Raw genomic sequence first — 18090 nt, 5'->3', positions numbered from 1 at the left:
AGAATACTATAAAGTATATCTGAATGCTGGCGGAGACTTAATTTCACTCCCAATAGAGTTATCAAGATAAAACGCTTATAAACATTACAAAATTAACAGATAGAAGAAATATGGATGTTCAAAAATAGGCAGAATTATGAATGTAATACGGTGTTAAAAGTGGCCACTCAAACCAGCTAACGATAGGTCATAAGCCCCTTAAATGCTCTCCAAATGTACCCCATCTCTGTTGTAATATGTTTTAATATAATAAATAATCATTCTTTTCTATCAAAAGGTTTAATAATTAAGTACAAACCACTCAAATTGCTCATTTATTTTATTCCTTATCATTAAAAAATACATATCAATATACAAACATATTTCATCTTACTAAATAGGCACTTAAGATAATAAAATCATAAACAATTATTATATACCATTCATAACTACCGCTCAAAAAATAAGTAAAATATAAAAACTGTAAAAATACATTAAAAATATTATTTAAGGTACATGAATTCCTTATAACATAAAATACAAAATCTAGGCATATCGAAATATTCAATAATTTATTAAAACATCAATTAAAACATTTTATATATATTTCATTCAGTTTGCCCAAACGATTGTAGACAAGAACTGGATTTCATCCATTAGGAAGTTATTACGATTAACACATTACAATAATTACACATATTCAAAGTGAAAATAACTTTTAAATTATAAATCCATTTTTTAAAAACATGTGTGTTGAAAATTATTAACAAATGTGTTTAAATATTGTTTTTAGTATATAAAACACTATTAGAAATAATTAATAAATGCATCACTAAAAATTATATTTTTATAATTTATAAACCACTCATTAAATAAACCAACATTTAAAAAAATATATATTCATACGTAAGTGTCCTAAGTTAAATGTCCTCGGCCCGGGTGATGACACATTTTTTTAATTATAATATTGGATGTAATGCATCGAATTTATAAATAATAGTACACAGTACACTATCAAGCTATACGCTTAATCTAGGAATTTACTCTGATAAAACATATCAACTTCTGCAACGGGTAAGTTCCATAAAATACCTTTGTGTTATCATTGATAGAAATTTGCAATGAGAGACTCAGGACCAGTCACTAAATTCTAGGTTGAGAAAGCTCTCTTAGAGGCATTCTACCTATAAATATAGGCACTCTCAGAAGTGTGTACTTTGCTCTGTTTCAATCCACTGCAACCCATGGAATAGTTGGCTGGGGGGGTTGTGCGGCATCCATCTTGAAGTCTCTCATTATTTTACAAAAAATATTATTGAGAATAATATTCCGGCGCCCTCCAACGTACCCGTCAGGACAGTTGTTCCAATGCATGAAGGTGTTGGATATGAGACAACTGTACCTAAAAGTAGCACGTAGACACTTCTGGTCCAACAATAATGAGAGATCTCAGCAAAATGTTCGTAAGAGGTTTTCCCAGATAAAGAATCATGTTATATCCAAATCCCGCACGACTTTTACTCAGACACCTTTATCGAACTAAGAGTGTTCAATATTTTGGAAGGGCATAGAACAAAAACTATTTTCAAATGAGGATTAACCGTACGGCCTCCGCTTGATGACTGTTGTCACCAGACTTACCTGCATCCGTTCTTTTATTTCACCATTATTTTTATCAGTATTCTATTATATTGAAATGAAAATAAATACAAAGATTTACATCATGTAGAAATTTGGCGTAGAACAACAAATATTGAGTGTAATCAATCACAGTTTATTGTTCAACGCCCCCAATATATTATTGTTTGTTTAATTCATTTACGGGTGTAAAAATAGACAAACAAAAAAATTCAACACAAGACGTAAAAATCAATGTGTTTATATTGAATTGCTATTGAATTTGTTTCAAATTCCTTTGGCGGCAATGTAATGACTTCTTTAAAACTTTTAGCCAATATTTCACTTCGGTAAAACAAATTTTTAATTGTCACTTGATAATTTCCGTAACTACAAGCTAGTTCAATTCCACGGCTCAAACTGGTTATAATTTAATATGTTCTATTATTACATGTGAAATCTGCGAAGTGCTAGGGGTACATTGACTACTTTGAATTAATATAGTAACAAAAAACTCTCGTTGCAATTAAAATAGGATTTCAATCGGCTCTACCATTTCTGCCTCCGTTATGATTCATTAAGCTCGGGTCAAATGGTACCATATGCTTTCCGTACCGTCCGCGCATTATAAAATATTATATTCACGCGAATTAAAGGCGATTTTTCATTATTATAATTGAAAATACCACTACTTGCGGTGAATTTGAAAAAAACGTTAGGCGCTTCGTATTCGCCACCCGCCAAATGTTCTCTCGATTTAGCGTACCCGACAAGTGCATTATATTAAACACACGTCAGATTTTCATTACATTCAAGCGGGTACTTTATTTGATTTAATACAATCGTGAAAATCTGTGTTTTTGCGTTGTAAAAAAGCGTACTTCAAGGCAAGTTTTTGTCGCTACTACTACTGCCATCTGGCATTGATTGACTGCGACAAACTCCTTTATCGAGGGTACTGAAGAAACCTGCATTACCGGCTGCTACCGCGCCACCTGTTTGACCGGCCGATACAATAGACATATTCGTTTGAGATCCGTTGTCTCTTGACTTTTGAATATTACTTGGCGAAGGATTTGAGTGAAGATTTACTAGCAAGCTCTGACGACAAAGTTTCGTAATGGTATTCAACTTTTCTTTTTCTTCGTTCTTTTCTGTATTTTTGACCTGTTTTCCTTTTCTCATTCGAACCTTTCTAAATTTAGAGGCAATGTTTGACAATCCAAATTTGCTTCCCGATTTAGAAGATGTATCTTTGTTGTCTCCGAAGATTGATTGGTTGCGAGGTAGAGATTCATAACCTTTTTCCATATTTAATTTATCAAACGCATCCCTTTCCATATTGATCATACCCACGGAGGCTGATTTCATTAACATTACACCGTCTTGGTCTCTGGGTGACTGTTTTACAGGTAAAACGAGAGAATTTCCTTCATAGCTTGTATCGCTCCCACAACTTATTTGACTGAGCCTGAAAAAAAAACAAACAATCAAATGCTGGAATGAATAATGTAGGGCAGAAAATTAATGAATCCGACGACCGATCATATTTTAGTAAACTTATAGACATTAAAATAATCTAATTGGTTTACTAATGGAGTAATCTTAATAGATTCTGTTACCGCGCTAAATTATCCACTTGGAACATATTGTGCATCAAATGTAATTATCATAGAATTAAAAATAGTCCAGAAACCGTATACGCACTTTAAACAAAAGGCGACTAAACTACTCATAAATGAGTAGGTTTACGTTTTGACCAATTAAATTCTTTGTAGACATCGCTCTGTACGCAATTCCTGATTTAAATTCAACTATGTCGTGTTGTGTCCTTTTAAAGTGTAGAAATACTGCTAGGATCTTAAAGAAACAGGATGGTATCACATTTCATGTGTAATTAGCTTATGAATGTGTAAGTAGCAAATGCATTACTTAAATATTAAATTATTCTTCCATCTGTCAGATTGGCGAAGAAACAAAATGAAAATGTTGTTAGTGTTGCCAGGGTAGTAAATTTGTTTACCCTACTTTGCTCATCTAATGAGAGAACGAAATAAAATTAGACCTCGGATTAAACAACTCTGTGGTGGACATTTGACCGACATTATCTTCAAAACATCAAATATTATTTAACATGTTCTAATAAATTATTTATTTTATGCAGTCTTATTTAATTTTGTTTTTGATGCCTACCTATTTTCTACTAAGTCAACATTACTTGACGTTGTCCTGTCTCTTCTTAATGCTGGGCTATTATTATCATCATATTTGGGATCTGACGCTAAGAACTGTTCTTTCGCCTTTTTAAGGCGCATTGCTCGGCTTCCGGAACGATTTATAGAAGTAACTTTTTGAACTTCCATAAGTTGCATTGGAGCGCATGGAGTAGACATGGCTCTCTGTAAAAGTTCTGAATCTATTTTTCTTCTATGTCGAATGTCTTCGAAATCGTTCAAATTATGAACTCTTGAAATTTGTGCTGTTTTCGTAACATTCTCTGTAGATCTTGCATCAATGTCATTATTATTTGATTTTTGATCTTGTATTTTCGGGTGGTTTTCTTCTCTTGTATGTTTCTCGCTCAGTTTGTTATCATTTGTATTTATTTCAGTTTTATCATCGTTATTATTTGTGCTTTTTTTATTTAAACGATCTTCGAGGTTTCTCGTCGTTTCTTCCGATACTGAAAATACGTCTCCTCTGTGGTTTGCATTTGGAAAATCTTTTCGTGGACAAATGGGTGATGTAGTTTTCAAAGAACCTGCACTTGAGCTTTTCAAAATTCCCTTTAACAGTTTCTTAGGCATTGGTGGCGTCATTTCTGAACTATCACTTATATTGTCCCTTGACAATCCTTGACTTCCTACCCTAGGTGGTTTCTGCTCACTATCAGAGTGAATATTTTTCTTCGTTATTTGAGATGCACTCGCTGACTTTTGAACTTCACGGTTGAAAAATGGATTGTTCCTGAAATAAAATATATTTGTTTTAAAAAATTATGTTTTTTATACTTTTGTTATTTTTGATTATTTAAACATTGTATGACGTGACTCACATTGAAGCATTTTCATTGAATGGCCGAATTTATATTTGACAATAAACATTTGGGCGTATTTGCTAAAATTTATTATTTTAAATACGTATGTATAAAATTGTCACTTCCTTCTCCCAATTTGTTAGAAAAAAAAAACATGTTATATCGGAACTTGCATACAATTTTCGCGTTTATTGGGACAAAATATATTCATTTATTTATTAAATAATTTATAATTACATTTGTTCACAAATTCAGGAACTTATTATGGCTTTTAAGGCTGTGCCCGTATTAAGTCATCATATTTAAATGAATAAAGTTTTTTTTTTTAATGTTTCCGCTTAGTACAAACATGGTGTCTTGCAAAACAAATAACATTACTCAAACGGAATCGACAATATGTTATGCTTAAGAGTGAACGCACCTAACGGTGGAATGATGAAGTACTCTTTGAACATCATGAGGAAAGCGTTCTTGAGAACGGGGAGATCTCCACGGGGGTGTGTTTGAACCAGGAGGTGGTTTTGTATCAGCACCTGTGATTAATTCAAAATAATATTAAAGTGGTGGTAAGATAAAAAAACAATTTTATTTTATTAACGTGTACGTTTATAGATGTTACCTTCTTCGTTTAACCGCATATTGTATTTTTGTATCATAATACGAATCGACGGAGCAGTGTCTTTGTTTTTATCTCGTCTGGATGATGGTGGAGAAGCGGGTAAAGGAGGTAATGAACTAGATGCTGAAGTGGTTCCAGGTGTGCTTGATCTAGATAGCACTGGACTGACCTTACAACCAGCTAAAAACCTTTCTCCAGATCCTCGTCTAATTGGAAAAACATCTCTGGATTGGTATATTGACTCTTCTGATGCGTTTCTGCTCCCTAAAAGTGTTCTTGAGGAGCTGTTTTGTACAGCGTATTTACGAGTAAACAGAGGTGATGGCGTGTGTGATCTTATACTACTTAAGGATTCACTATTTGTAATTGAAAATTGTCGTCTGTTTTCATCAAACCGATTGAATTCTTTCGGTTCCGATAAAGTAGACGGGGAGTCATTAATTGATTTAATAGAAATCTGGTCAGCAGCCTCAGTATCAGCCTTTTTAACTTCATTATTAAAAATAATATCAGGTAAATTTTCTTGGTTGCCATCATCAGTACAGATAGTCATATCCGCTCTTCTTTTCTCAATAGAATTAGCTATTTCTTCCAGATCGAAGCCTATGACAGCCTTTGGTTTTCCTTTACTATCTCGTCTTACGGGAGAGAATATTTTTCTAGTGGTCTTGACAAAGATATCGGGTACAACAGAACTTTCGGATGCTTGTATTTCAATACCTTCAGGAGGAATGTCTATGGAAAACTGATCGGGAGATATTAATATTTGAACTGGATCTTCATCTACGCTCTTGTCTGATTTGGAACCAGATAATGCACTGTCTAACGATCGTTTCTTCGGATGTATCGATCGTTTGGTTTCCTTTTCGATTAAAGGAAATTCGGCCTCGTTTACTGTGAGATCCATTGTAGATTTAAGTTTCAGAACAATGACATTGTCTCCGGAGTCAGTGTTGGATTGCTTCTCAAAGCTGTTTTGTCGGGGATACGCCACATGCGTATCCGAAGTCCGTCGCGTTCGCATGAGTTTTCTTCTTCTCGGAAACTCTATGGTAACAGTGCTAACTTCTTCTTCAGAATCGCTTTCAGACTGAAGTGATTTTTCTTTTTCGAGTCTCTGTCGCGCTTTCGCCTTTCGCTTGGCGCTATTTGTTGCCCCCTTTTCAATAATCTCTTTTGTTTTTTTTCTTGCGCCTTTCGAAGTTTCTTCTAATTCTTCTTCTGAATTTCTTTTACTAACTTGAACGACTTTTTCGTCATTCCCGTTTTGTTCTTCATTTTTACTTAAAACATTAATCGCAATTTCACTTTGTGTATGTGATATGGCTGAAGTGGATTTATCTATTAATTTCTTATCTTCTTGAATTATTGGTTTTACTGGAGTATCAACGCTATTTTTCTCAGTGGGCTCTTTTAGCCTTGATTTATTATTATTGTTCAATTTGTAGGATACGCATAAATTGTTATCTCTTCTTTTGATATTGCACCGTTGACATTCCGCTTGGAGACTTTCAATACTGCGTTGAATATTTCTTAAATCGTTTGAAAAATCATCACAATCAGTTTGTGTAGTGCTCAAATTTTTTGCCCTCTTGAAGCTTTGCCGGCAAAAACGATCAAACTAAAATGAAAACACGAATCATGAAAATACAGACCATATTCGTAAACATAATTATATTAAGAAATGCATATATTACATAAATTATTTAAATGGGGTATGCAAACGATGCGGTTCTTCTTAAAAAATCATTTGGTGATTTTCGGGAAATTGTTGACAAACTGCAGGAAAACTCTACTCGTATGTTCTTAATATAAATAACAAAAATATTATGTGTAGCAAATCCTGTCCTGACCCAGATCAGCCTTTATAATAATGGACAGAGGATCGAGGTAGTTGACGGCTTTAAATACTTGGGAGTTCACATAAATAAGGATGGAACCATGCACAAAGAGCTCGCAACCCGCCTAGAAATTGCTGGAGCAATTTTTAATATGATGCGTGTTGTCTGGAACTCTAGACTATACTCGATCAAGACGAAATGCCGATTATTCAACTCTTGTATAGTGTCAGAACTCTTTTATGGGTGCGAATCTTGGCACCTTACCAAAGTTTAGAACACCAAACTTCTTAGTTTTGAGGTTAAGTGCTTGAGGAGAATACTAGGTATGAGGTGGTTCGATTTTATAACTAACATTGAAGTCCGAGAACGGACGCAGCAGCCTCCTATAACGAGCATCTTGAGGATGCGGCGGTAGGCCTGGTTTAGACACGTGCTGCGCATGCCTCAGGGAAGCCTTAACTTAAATTGCCTCTTCTTTGAACCTGCGGGCTTGTGCCGTCCTGGGAGGCCGTCGATGACGATCTTTCGTCTTTATTCGGCCGAACTAAGAGGCGCTGGATTGACGTGGGTAGAGAAATGAGAGTGATGGCTGGGGTCTCCTGGAGGCAACTGGTGATGTCCACATGCTCCACTTAGGAGCGGATGTGGAAAAGAAGAAGAAAAAAGGCTTTATGGCGTAATGTTTATAACTTTACATTAAACGTGACAGAAAAAGCACAAATTTTAAGTAGAAATAGCACAAATTAAGCACATTAATAGAAAAATTATCTTTGTAATTTCACTTACCTTTTCAATGAAATCACCAGCAATAACCAGTAGGGAATCCTTCGATTCTTCGCATTTTGATTTGAATATATTAATACGCCTCTTCATGTCAGTAACAGAATTTGTGAAATTATTTGCTCTTTCTTTGACTGAATTCTGAAAATATAATCTCAATGAAGTCTAAATCTTTATAGACAAATTCTGGATGTTTTCCCTGACAAGATTAATATCAGCATAGTATAGTTTTTCTGCTGAGATGAAGCTGTTAAGAATATGGAAGTTTAGGCATTTATAAAGCTTAACCCACTTGTTCTCTAAATCATTTGAATAAATCCGTAGCACGTGACAACAAAATAAATTATTTTAATTAAATTACAAATTTAAAAGCTTCAATTAAATTCACTTAACAATAGAATCACTATGTAAAGCGCCCTTGAGGTATTTTATTACGAAAATGGCGCTATATAAGTTATCCACAATAAATAAATAAATAAATAAGATCTGTCATCGAGAGATAGAGAATCTAAAAATGACATACGCGAATATGGAAAATAACTACCTATAGACAGACAGAATGGTGAATATTACATAGTGTATATAAAGTTATCACTTTACCCAGCTAATGACAGAACATAACATACTCTCAACAGCTTTATATGTGAAAAAGTATTTATTTATTTTTATCTTATTTTATTTAGCAGCTATACATACTTATTTGTATATATTATTTATCGACACCAAAAGGAAGTTTAGTGCTACGAAAAGTTGGATACGAAAAATGTTTTCTTACACTGAGTAAAAATTAGAGTTTATCGAAAATGTATGAAGAAAATAAACTACGTCACATGTTCACCGAGGTAAACCAATGATAGAGTATTGTGATTGTGATTTCCAGTCTCCGGGAAGTCAACTCACCAACCAGTGACGTCATAGTGGGAACAATTTAAAATTACAAAACTTTTAAAAAAGCAAACATGCTTTAATAATACGATATCCAAAATAAAATATAAAATAAGTTGACTTGGTTTGATAGTCAAAAATTTAAATATGTAAAAAAAAACTCCTGAACTCCCTTATTTCACATGCATAACACATCATCAAATGCATAGATTTTAAATAAATTACTCAGGATAAAATTACATTCATATTTTAAGGGTTGTATAAATTTTATTGTACAAGATAAGTTTTGCGCTTTTTTTAAAGAGATTCAATAATCCAAATCCAATAAAGCCAATGCAAAAGATGGAAAAGGATCATGAAAAATGTCTACCTTGTTATTTTGGCAGTATATGTTATATTTCCAACATATGCGGGCCAAAGGACCGTAGTAGGTTGCATTGCTTAAAAATGAAAGCAATTGAAATATTTATATTATTTGCATAAATTATATAACATAAAACGCACCCATGATATTTACTCAGTGAAAACCAAATGCCGCCTATATAACGCCTACATATCACCTATTCTGCTCTACGGATGCGAATCGTGGCACCTAACTAGGGCCCAAAATTCAGAGTTTTGAGAATAGGTGTCTCAGAAAAGAATCTTGGTTGTGCGGTAGATTAGCTTTGTGCGGAATAAGGTAATGAGAGAACGGACGCAGCAAACTCCGATGACAACTGTCGCCAAGCGGAGGCGATACGGTTGGCTAGGCAATATACTGCGGATGCCTCCTGAGAGCCTTAACCGCGCTTGCCTACTTTACAAGGCATGACGTTCTCGATGTCCTGGGCGTCCACTGCTGACAGTTCGTCGGCAGTGTATGTCAGGACTTCGGGACGAGAACTTGGGAGGACGCAAATGAGCGGGCAGCCAAAAAAGATGACTGGAGGATCTTTGTGGATACCATATGCTCCAACTAGGGAGCGGACATGGAATGATGAATGATGATGATATATTATACGCCGAAGAGTTTTTTGAAAACAAACAAAAGACGACGAAATTTACTTTGACAGAAATCTTGAATTTTTTCGAAATGCGGAATTTTGGGCATATACAAGGCTTATGATATGTCATTGGTTTGTTTAAGTGATCACTGTGTAACATTCACCATTCTTCGATCCCAAAAATTTCTTAAAATACCCTGCATTTAAGTCTCAGATTTCTATCCCACATCCATATGACGAGCAATTCTTTTTCATTTTGATTCCCTTACGAAAAGCTGTGTTGTTTTCTTTATAAATTCATTTTTTTTTTAAAAGGTTCAAAATCTTGCCACTCTGCGTATCATGTTGGATATAAGCTTTATCTATAAAATTGTTAATAACCTTATTGATAGCCCGAAAATTGTTAGGACTTCATATCAAGTCCCTGTCCGTAGAACTCGTCAATCTGTACTCTTCGACATTCCTAACTCAATCACTAATTATATGAAAAATAGCACTCTTCGAAGAATACATATTACCTTTAATGACAGTTTTAGTGACATCGACATATTAGACTGTAAATTCCATTTTTTTATCAGATCAGATTTTTTATTTTTATCAGATTTAAATTTCCTACTTAACTTTTAATTTTAACTTTTAATTTCAACTATTAATTTTTACTTATTCAAATGTTCATTTACTACCTGCATATAATTAATTATAGTTGGTTGTGAATTTTTACTAAGAAATAAACTCGTATATGTTCATGGAAGCAGACAGAGAGGGGAGGAAAGTAGAGTTGGAGCTATACAATGTATTCTCCCTTTTATGGACTTTTTATTTAATTTTTCTATATTAATATATATATTTATTTTAATTTAATTGTTTTTTTTCCTTCTTCTTCTGCATTCATAACAAATTAATGTGAAATCTGTAATTCGTCTTACTTTTTAAAATTGGTCTTTTGTACCTTATATTTATGAAAAAGATTGTATGATTTCCTTAATAAATAAAATTTATTTACATATTAATAAACTATGAATAAGATATCAACCTTCTCAATAAAATACAAATAGTATTAATATTAAAATTGAGGGCATTGGAAGCAAAGATAGCAACCTCCAAAAAAAAATTTTTTTGTTTTGATGTCATTCTGTAGTTTATCAACTTTATTTTTATAAAAATCATGAGTTGAGTTGCAAATGTAGTTTAAAATCATACTTCTGATAGTTCAAAAATAGTGTTTGGAAGCATAGCAATATCCATCAGTCATTTATTCGACCAATGACAGGCTTGAGATTTAAATTTTCAAAGTGGCCGTGCCATACAAATTTTAAGTAAGTTTTTTGAATTTGTGTTTCTATTAAAGCTAATTTATTAGTATCTTAAAGTTTGAGTTCAGTGAAAATAACATTTCTAAAATGAAAACTCTCTTTGGCTTCAGTGTAGCAGTTTTTGTGATTTTTCTCGAAAACACCAAAACGGGAGTTTGCTATCTTTGCTTCCAATGCCCTCAATTGCTTTTATTTTCAAGTAATGCAATATACTATGATCCTTTGGCCCGCAACCTGTATATTTAAAATAAATAAATAAATATTCTAATATTAAATGGTACTGGCGAAATCTTACTTGTATAATTCCTTTTTCTTTGATGAGCCTTAATACTCTTCTGTCCAACTCCCCCAGTCTTGCCACAGATTTTGAGGGTGATGCTGCAAAACGAAATCATTATCTTCAAGTTTAATAGTGACCCAAGAAGATGAAATGATCGCAATAATACAAAAAAAAACAGTGAACGTAAAAACGTGCGATTCATTTTATTCACGGAATGAGGATATTTAGTGTTAGGGGAAATTGGATACAAAAAGGTTTTCTTACACGCTGTAAAAACTAGAGCATTTAATTGTACTCTGAAATTTCTCGAAAATAAATTAAAGAAATTATGAAAATGGTTTTAATAAAAACGAAATAGATACTTTTATAACTTTCTTTTTACCTAACGTTTTTTGGTAAAACTGATCCTTGAAGTTTTGAGATATAATATCATTCTCCTTTCCGCACCCAGAAGTGCATATAGCAGTTAATAGGTAAACTAAATGCAGCGTATTTTGATCATCTGTTACATGAAGGTAAAGTGATCAATCTTTCGCTTCAGGTTCCAGTCCAGGAGCAATGAAATATTGCAGTTTAAAAGCCTTTACAATCAATAGTTCACATCCTCCCTGCCAGGAATCGAACTAAGAACCTCAAGAATGATGGGCGAATGCACCAACCTCCTCTCAACGAGGCGGACTTAACTCGTCTCGATTTTTTATTCAGGATTTTTATCTGAGAGCAGCCATCGATCCGAAAATACTTGTCCCTGTTCCATTTCACAAACAGAACTGTATACTTTATCTACCGCGACACAGTCACAGATATATTTTTTAGTAAAACTAATTTCATATTAATTAAGAGGATTAGTTACTACTTGTTTCGTTCCAAAAAGACAAAAAATAGATATACAGTACGCATTTGACGATTCGACTGCGTTTAAGACAAAGGCTTTGAACAAAAAAAATGGAAGAAGCGCTTTCATTAATTTAAACGTGTTTTTACGTGGGTCTTATACGTAGTCTAGCATAAACATTTAAACCGCAAACACCTAAGGTATATGATAACTGAAAATTTCATTTAACGTTATCATAAAGAATTAAAAATATTATTCCTTTTTTTTAAAAATAAAATATGTGCGTTCTTATGATTGACCCAAATATTTATTTATATTTTGGGGGCCGTTTCCAACGAGTTCTAAATAACTCACTATTTAAAAATGGGAATCAAGTTGTGGTAGAGAACCTCGGACCTCTGACCCATGAGTCTGCGACACTAACCACAAGACCACAACCCGGCTCAAATCAAAATAATAAAAAAAACGGTAATAAAAATTGTAAAGGGAACTTCCTCTTTAAACACAAGCAACCTACTTAATAAGAGAGGTAGTAACGTTAAGTGTATAAATGTCGAATGTTAATATTTTTTTAAAATAATTGTAAAACTTTTTTTTATTAAATAACTAAATAAATGTTTGTACAGTAGAACTCCAACTATCCTAACACCGACTATCCGAATCGCTTTCAGAATTTCAGAAAAAAAATTAAAACGGAAACGTGCAAAATAACGACTAGGCTGCCCGAAAACGAATGATGACAGTCAAACAGCTTACTTTGACCGAGATGTTCAACAAGCAATGACTTCATTTACAGTACGGTACGTACATACTGTGCAGCACTTGTAACTACGCTTAACATGTAAAAGTGTTGCCTTTTCATGTAATTAATTCAAAGCTAATTTTTCATTTTCAATCATTCATTTTCGTTTTCAACAAACATACATTAATTAAAATGGACCGTTTTTTTCGGAAAAAATCTATTATCCGAATTTTTTATCATCCGGATGGGGTCCGGTCCCAATTGATTCGGATGATTGGACTTCTACTAAATGTGTTTTTTGCCACTACCTTTCAGGTCCTGTATTTGCCTTGTGACGTCATCGCACCTCTCTGAGATGTTTCTGTGCCCCTGTACCAGTTTCTGCAGGGCCTCTTCTTCTTGGAGTAACCTGGCTGCAGCCGTCACCAGGGCTGCAATGTGCTCCGTGGCCGGGTGGGGAGGTACGGGTACAGCATGGGCTATGGGAGACAACTTTCCCTCGGTGTTTTCACTGGAATATATCAGTTTAAGCATAAACAATAGTAAATCAATTAAAGTAACTATAGTCCTTAAAATATAGCTTGATTATTTCATTAACTTGCTGTCATTTTGACAGCTGCCAAACTAATATGACTGGTAATGGAAAGTACTGACCACTGACCATGTACCGATCAAATCGATTTTATCTGTTTTTTTATGCAAACATAAAACTCTGTTTCCGAAAATTGATATAAAAACGCAAAAACTAGCCTAGTGTGTTTAAGACAATTATTCACAAAAAATAAGACATTTATAATTTTTTTTATGAACAACATCAAATTATTTAATTTTTTTTCAATTGATTTACATTGATCAATTTGTCCCATCTCTAACATTTTTGCAAAATGTTGTAACCTTGTAAGAACGTCGTTAATAATAAGGTTTATTTTAGTTTTTTGTAGTTTTAAAGCGGATTTTATATAATTATGTTGATTTATATGTCAAGCATTTTATTAAAAAAATTAATTAACATGCCAGATACGAAGCATTTTTCGTGTGTCAATATAAATCACTCCTTAGACGTTACTACAAGGTTATATCGTCACTTTTGCTGACAACTATCATTCTAACCAAGCTATATTTTAAGGACTATAATTGCAGTTTTTACTCTTCTGTACCTAGAATCCCCAGGACGCGGATTACAAGATAAAATTATCTTTAATTATTGTATTTGAAGTAAAATTGAATTTTCTGTACAAAAATGTGTAGTATTTGTATAGAAACAATATATATATCTTCACCTGTGACCTGTAGTTTAACATTTGTTTAAAAAAATATGTACGTAAATATTTCATTTTTCATGCGGAAATTTTAATATCACTTTTACTAAGATAACAATGTTAACTTTATAATACCGGCCCAAGTTTAATTTACCATATTGCGGTTTTTTCACCGTTTTTTTATTATGATTTTTCAAAAAACAAAACGGTGTTGCCTACTATTTTTTCGTCCGATAAATTTTCTAATGTGGTTAAAATACGCATATTTTGAATGACCTAAAAACGGAGCGTTTCGCGCCCTATGGGACAAATGGCACGTATTGCGTTACCGCGCCATACTTGTACGCAATATATTCATTAGAAGCGCTCTCGACAGGAATGACGAATGATGTGAAATCAAAGTGACGCCAATACCTTTATTATAAAACAAATAATGTACAGAATATTCTAATGCAGGTGAAATTTTTCGAAAATCTTTCGCCTACTGGGAAAAATGTAATTTAAACTACTTTCAATTTGTGAAAGAGTAAGGAGTTGTTTTTTTGCTTACCAGGCGCGATGCCTCTCTTGCGCCTGTCCATACCGGTACACCGGTGTCTGGGGCGCAGGGCGGGGAATGCACGCCACCAAGGGGGCTGCGGTCTCTTCCTCTTCGTCTTCTACCTCCACCAGGAGCGCTGCGGGGCCCCCGTCCGAGTCAGACTCGGTGCCTGCTCGGCCAGAGTGTAGGCGACTGGAATCCCCATCAGACACCTAGGTAAAAAAAATCAAAGCTCTGTCAATCTTTCAAATTTAAATTGATTTATTTACCAAAATAACTTTACAAATAACTTAAAATATTTTAGCCGTTATATATCAAATAAGGAACCCTTGAGCAATGATTTGACTTTATTAAAGTATAATATTCTCCCACAGCAAGAGTATTTGCCTCGTAAGCAAAGTTTCACTGACGTGAAGATTTCAGCTGCCTGACTGCTTTTTCAATCGCCAGAGGCAGGTTGGTTCTGGAAGCCGGGAGGTAAAACAGTCAGTGCTGATGCTGTCAAAGATAACTATTAGGAAATTATACTCTCTAAAATGGCAGAGTTCTCGACAAATCCTCTTATCACTCTTTAAAAATGGATCAGTGTGAAGTTGCAAACTGTTGGTCCCAAGCATGCCCAAAAGGATTGCAATGGGATAGAGCCACGGATAACTACCTTACTCCCCCGTGTAGATACTTCACATTTTTTTTCTGAACCCTCGCCAACGTGAGGGAATATCTCGCCTCGTGCGAACTATATGTAAGGTATATATGTGTACCAATCACTTTGCTATTCAAAAGATCTCTCAAAGAATGCACAATCCCACATATTTGGAAATCCGCTTTTATAACACCAGTCCACAAGAAAGGGCCTAAAACCGATATTGTCAATTATAGACCAATTTCTAAACTGTGTATAGTGTCTAAAGTATTTGAAAGAATAATCTATAACCAACTATATTCCGCCATTAAAAACTCACTGAGTCCATCTCAACATGGCTTTCTAAAAGGGAGATCTACTGTTTCAAATTTAATCTTACTTAATGATTACGTTACTGATTCAATGGACGGTGGTCATCAGGTAGACGTTATTTACACCGATTACAGTAAATGCTTCGACCGAATCGATCACAAATTACTATTAAAAAATTAACTAAAATCGGTATTAGAGGTGACCTCTTCAGATGGTTTTCATCTTATATAGACAACAGGTCGCAAGCGGTAGTGGTTAATAATTTTATTTCTAGTTGGGTACGGGTCCCCAGCGGGGTGCCTCAAGGGTCTCTTCTGGGACCTTTGCTCTTCATAATTTTTGTTAACGACATTGATAAATGCTTTACCTCTTCGCGTTTGCTTTGTTTTGCTGACGACATGAAAATTTTTGCAACAATCAAGACCCCAGCTGACGTCTTTGATCTGCAGTCAGATCTCGACCGTCTAGAGGATTACTGCAACTCCAACTGCTTGGACCTTAATCCTTCTAAGTGTTCAGTTATTACATTTAGTCGCAAAGTAAAATTTTTACGTACTAACTATGTGCTTAAGGGTCAAAACCTCCATCGCTCATTATGTGTAAAGGATCTAGGTGTCTTCCATGATAGTAAATTACTTTTTGACGCCCATGTTGACAGCATCATAAAAAAGTCATCGCGTGCGCTTGGCTTTGTTATGCGTAGCTCTACGTCGTTCACTATGGCAAAGACACTTAAAATCCTTTACTGTACATTAGTGCGAAGCAACTTAGAATATGCATCACAAATATGGAATCCTATGTACAATGTGCAGATATCACGCATTGAAAATATTCAAAAAAAATTCGTAAAGTTCATGTGTTTCCGGTTGAAACTTGAGTTTAAATCTGACCAGTATATTCATATATGTAAAAAACATCACCTACTGCCTCTGCAAAAACGTCGTGAAATAGCGGATATAATGTATTTACTTAAAATTGCCTCTGGTTCAATTGACTGTCCTGAACTACTTTGCAAACTTTCTATCAATGTTCCTTCCAAAGTTTTAAGAAATAACCCTCTTCTTCACGTACCTCTTGTTTCATCTAATTATAGGCAAAATTCATATTTATGGCGAACTTTTAATAATTTTAATGTACTAAATAAATCATTTAACATAGAGTTATTTGAAAATAATCTTAATAACGTGCGGCGTTTGCTTTCAAAATAACTCGTAGTATTTTTTTTCTTTTCTTTTAAATTTACATTTAATTACTATTCATTTTATGTTCGAGAATCTTTTTTAACTTACTGTGATGCTACTTGTGAAAACCTGTAATTGGCTTATTTGTTATTTGTTTTGTTATATAAATATGATATAATTATAGCTGTTGGTTATCCAAATAAATAAAATAAAATAAAATAAAAAATATAGGATAAAAATGTATGTATGTGCGTAAATACATGGAAGATACATGTACCATAATTTCTTGAATTTTCATAGTCATTTTCTACGTCATTTTTTGAAGACCTAATCCCTAAGGAGTTGTTAAGATTAATTATATGGAAGTTGTTCCAACAAAAATACAGTTATGTCTGTGAAATTGAACCAGAACCCTGAGCAAGTGTATTCGACTCGGTGGCAACTCTCCGGTAAAAATACTTGATGATCAAATTGAAAAGAAACAAGTTTGCCTCGTTGTGAAGTGGTTGATGCGTTCTCTTACCATTCTTAAGGTACTGTGATTGATTCCTGGCAGGGTGGACGTAAAACATTGATTTTAAAGGTTGTTTAAACTGCAGTATTTAATTTTTCCTGGACTGGTGCCTAAAGAGTAAAACTAAACACCTCACTTATTTGTAAGTAAAATATGATTAAAATACACTGCGCACCACTGGGTGCAAAAATAGGAATGATTACGATGGTGATATTCAGAACATTAAAAACAAAATATAGAAGAAAAAAACGAATTCAAGCAAACACCAGGTTATCAACAAAGCACGTGTGGGTATTTTACAAACCTGATCATCCTTGCACTCATCCAGCCGGTTCAGTGACAGACTAGAAGCCTGGCCTGGAGACAATGTATCGGAAGGCAGGGCAGCATCTTCCCTAACACTTCCAACGGACTGTGACCTTTGCAGCCGACACTCCAACCTCTCGTGACCAGGAGGCCATGGACCAGAACCTAAAATAATGTTTATTTGTACATTTCGTCATTATCTTGTTTATTAACGTTGTTACCATTACTGTTATTGGCATTATCACCTCACTTTTAGGAGTATCTTCATATAATCATAAAATAAACCCATTTCTCTAACGTTGGTGGTGTTGGTACTGTTGGTGTCATTAATCAAAAAGCAATTTGAACCTTATTGACATGATTGAACACTAAATATTGATCAATTTTGCTACCGGTGACATCAACGTTCACTCTTGATAA

The 18090-nt window shown here is 34.1% G+C and overlaps 1 protein-coding gene across 1 annotated transcript in view; it reads right to left on the bottom strand.

Moving 5' to 3' along the window:
- Positions 1-383: 383 nt before the first annotated feature.
- Positions 384-18090, bottom strand: part of LOC148275804 (uncharacterized) — an 82114-nt gene continuing 64407 nt past the window's right edge. The window contains exons 10-18 of the mRNA XM_088235172.1: positions 17669-17835; positions 14724-14926; positions 13223-13425; positions 11353-11435; positions 7880-8014; positions 5253-6873; positions 5055-5166; positions 3790-4563; positions 384-3067 (exon numbers count right to left, since the gene is read on the bottom strand). Of these exons, the coding sequence (XP_088091298.1) occupies positions 2479-3067; positions 3790-4563; positions 5055-5166; positions 5253-6873; positions 7880-8014; positions 11353-11435; positions 13223-13425; positions 14724-14926; positions 17669-17835 (3887 nt within the window). The 3' untranslated portion in view covers positions 384-2478. The remainder of the gene's footprint in view (positions 3068-3789; positions 4564-5054; positions 5167-5252; positions 6874-7879; positions 8015-11352; positions 11436-13222; positions 13426-14723; positions 14927-17668; positions 17836-18090) is intronic.

Source organism: Micrasema longulum, unplaced genomic scaffold (genome assembly GCF_059751315.1).
Source record: "Micrasema longulum isolate JH-2025_06_02 unplaced genomic scaffold, ASM5975131v1 h1tg001341l, whole genome shotgun sequence".
Taxonomy (NCBI): Eukaryota; Metazoa; Arthropoda; class Insecta; order Trichoptera; family Brachycentridae; genus Micrasema; species Micrasema longulum.
Note: the sequence above shows the minus strand (reverse complement) of the source record. Positions and strands in the feature narration are given on the sequence as shown.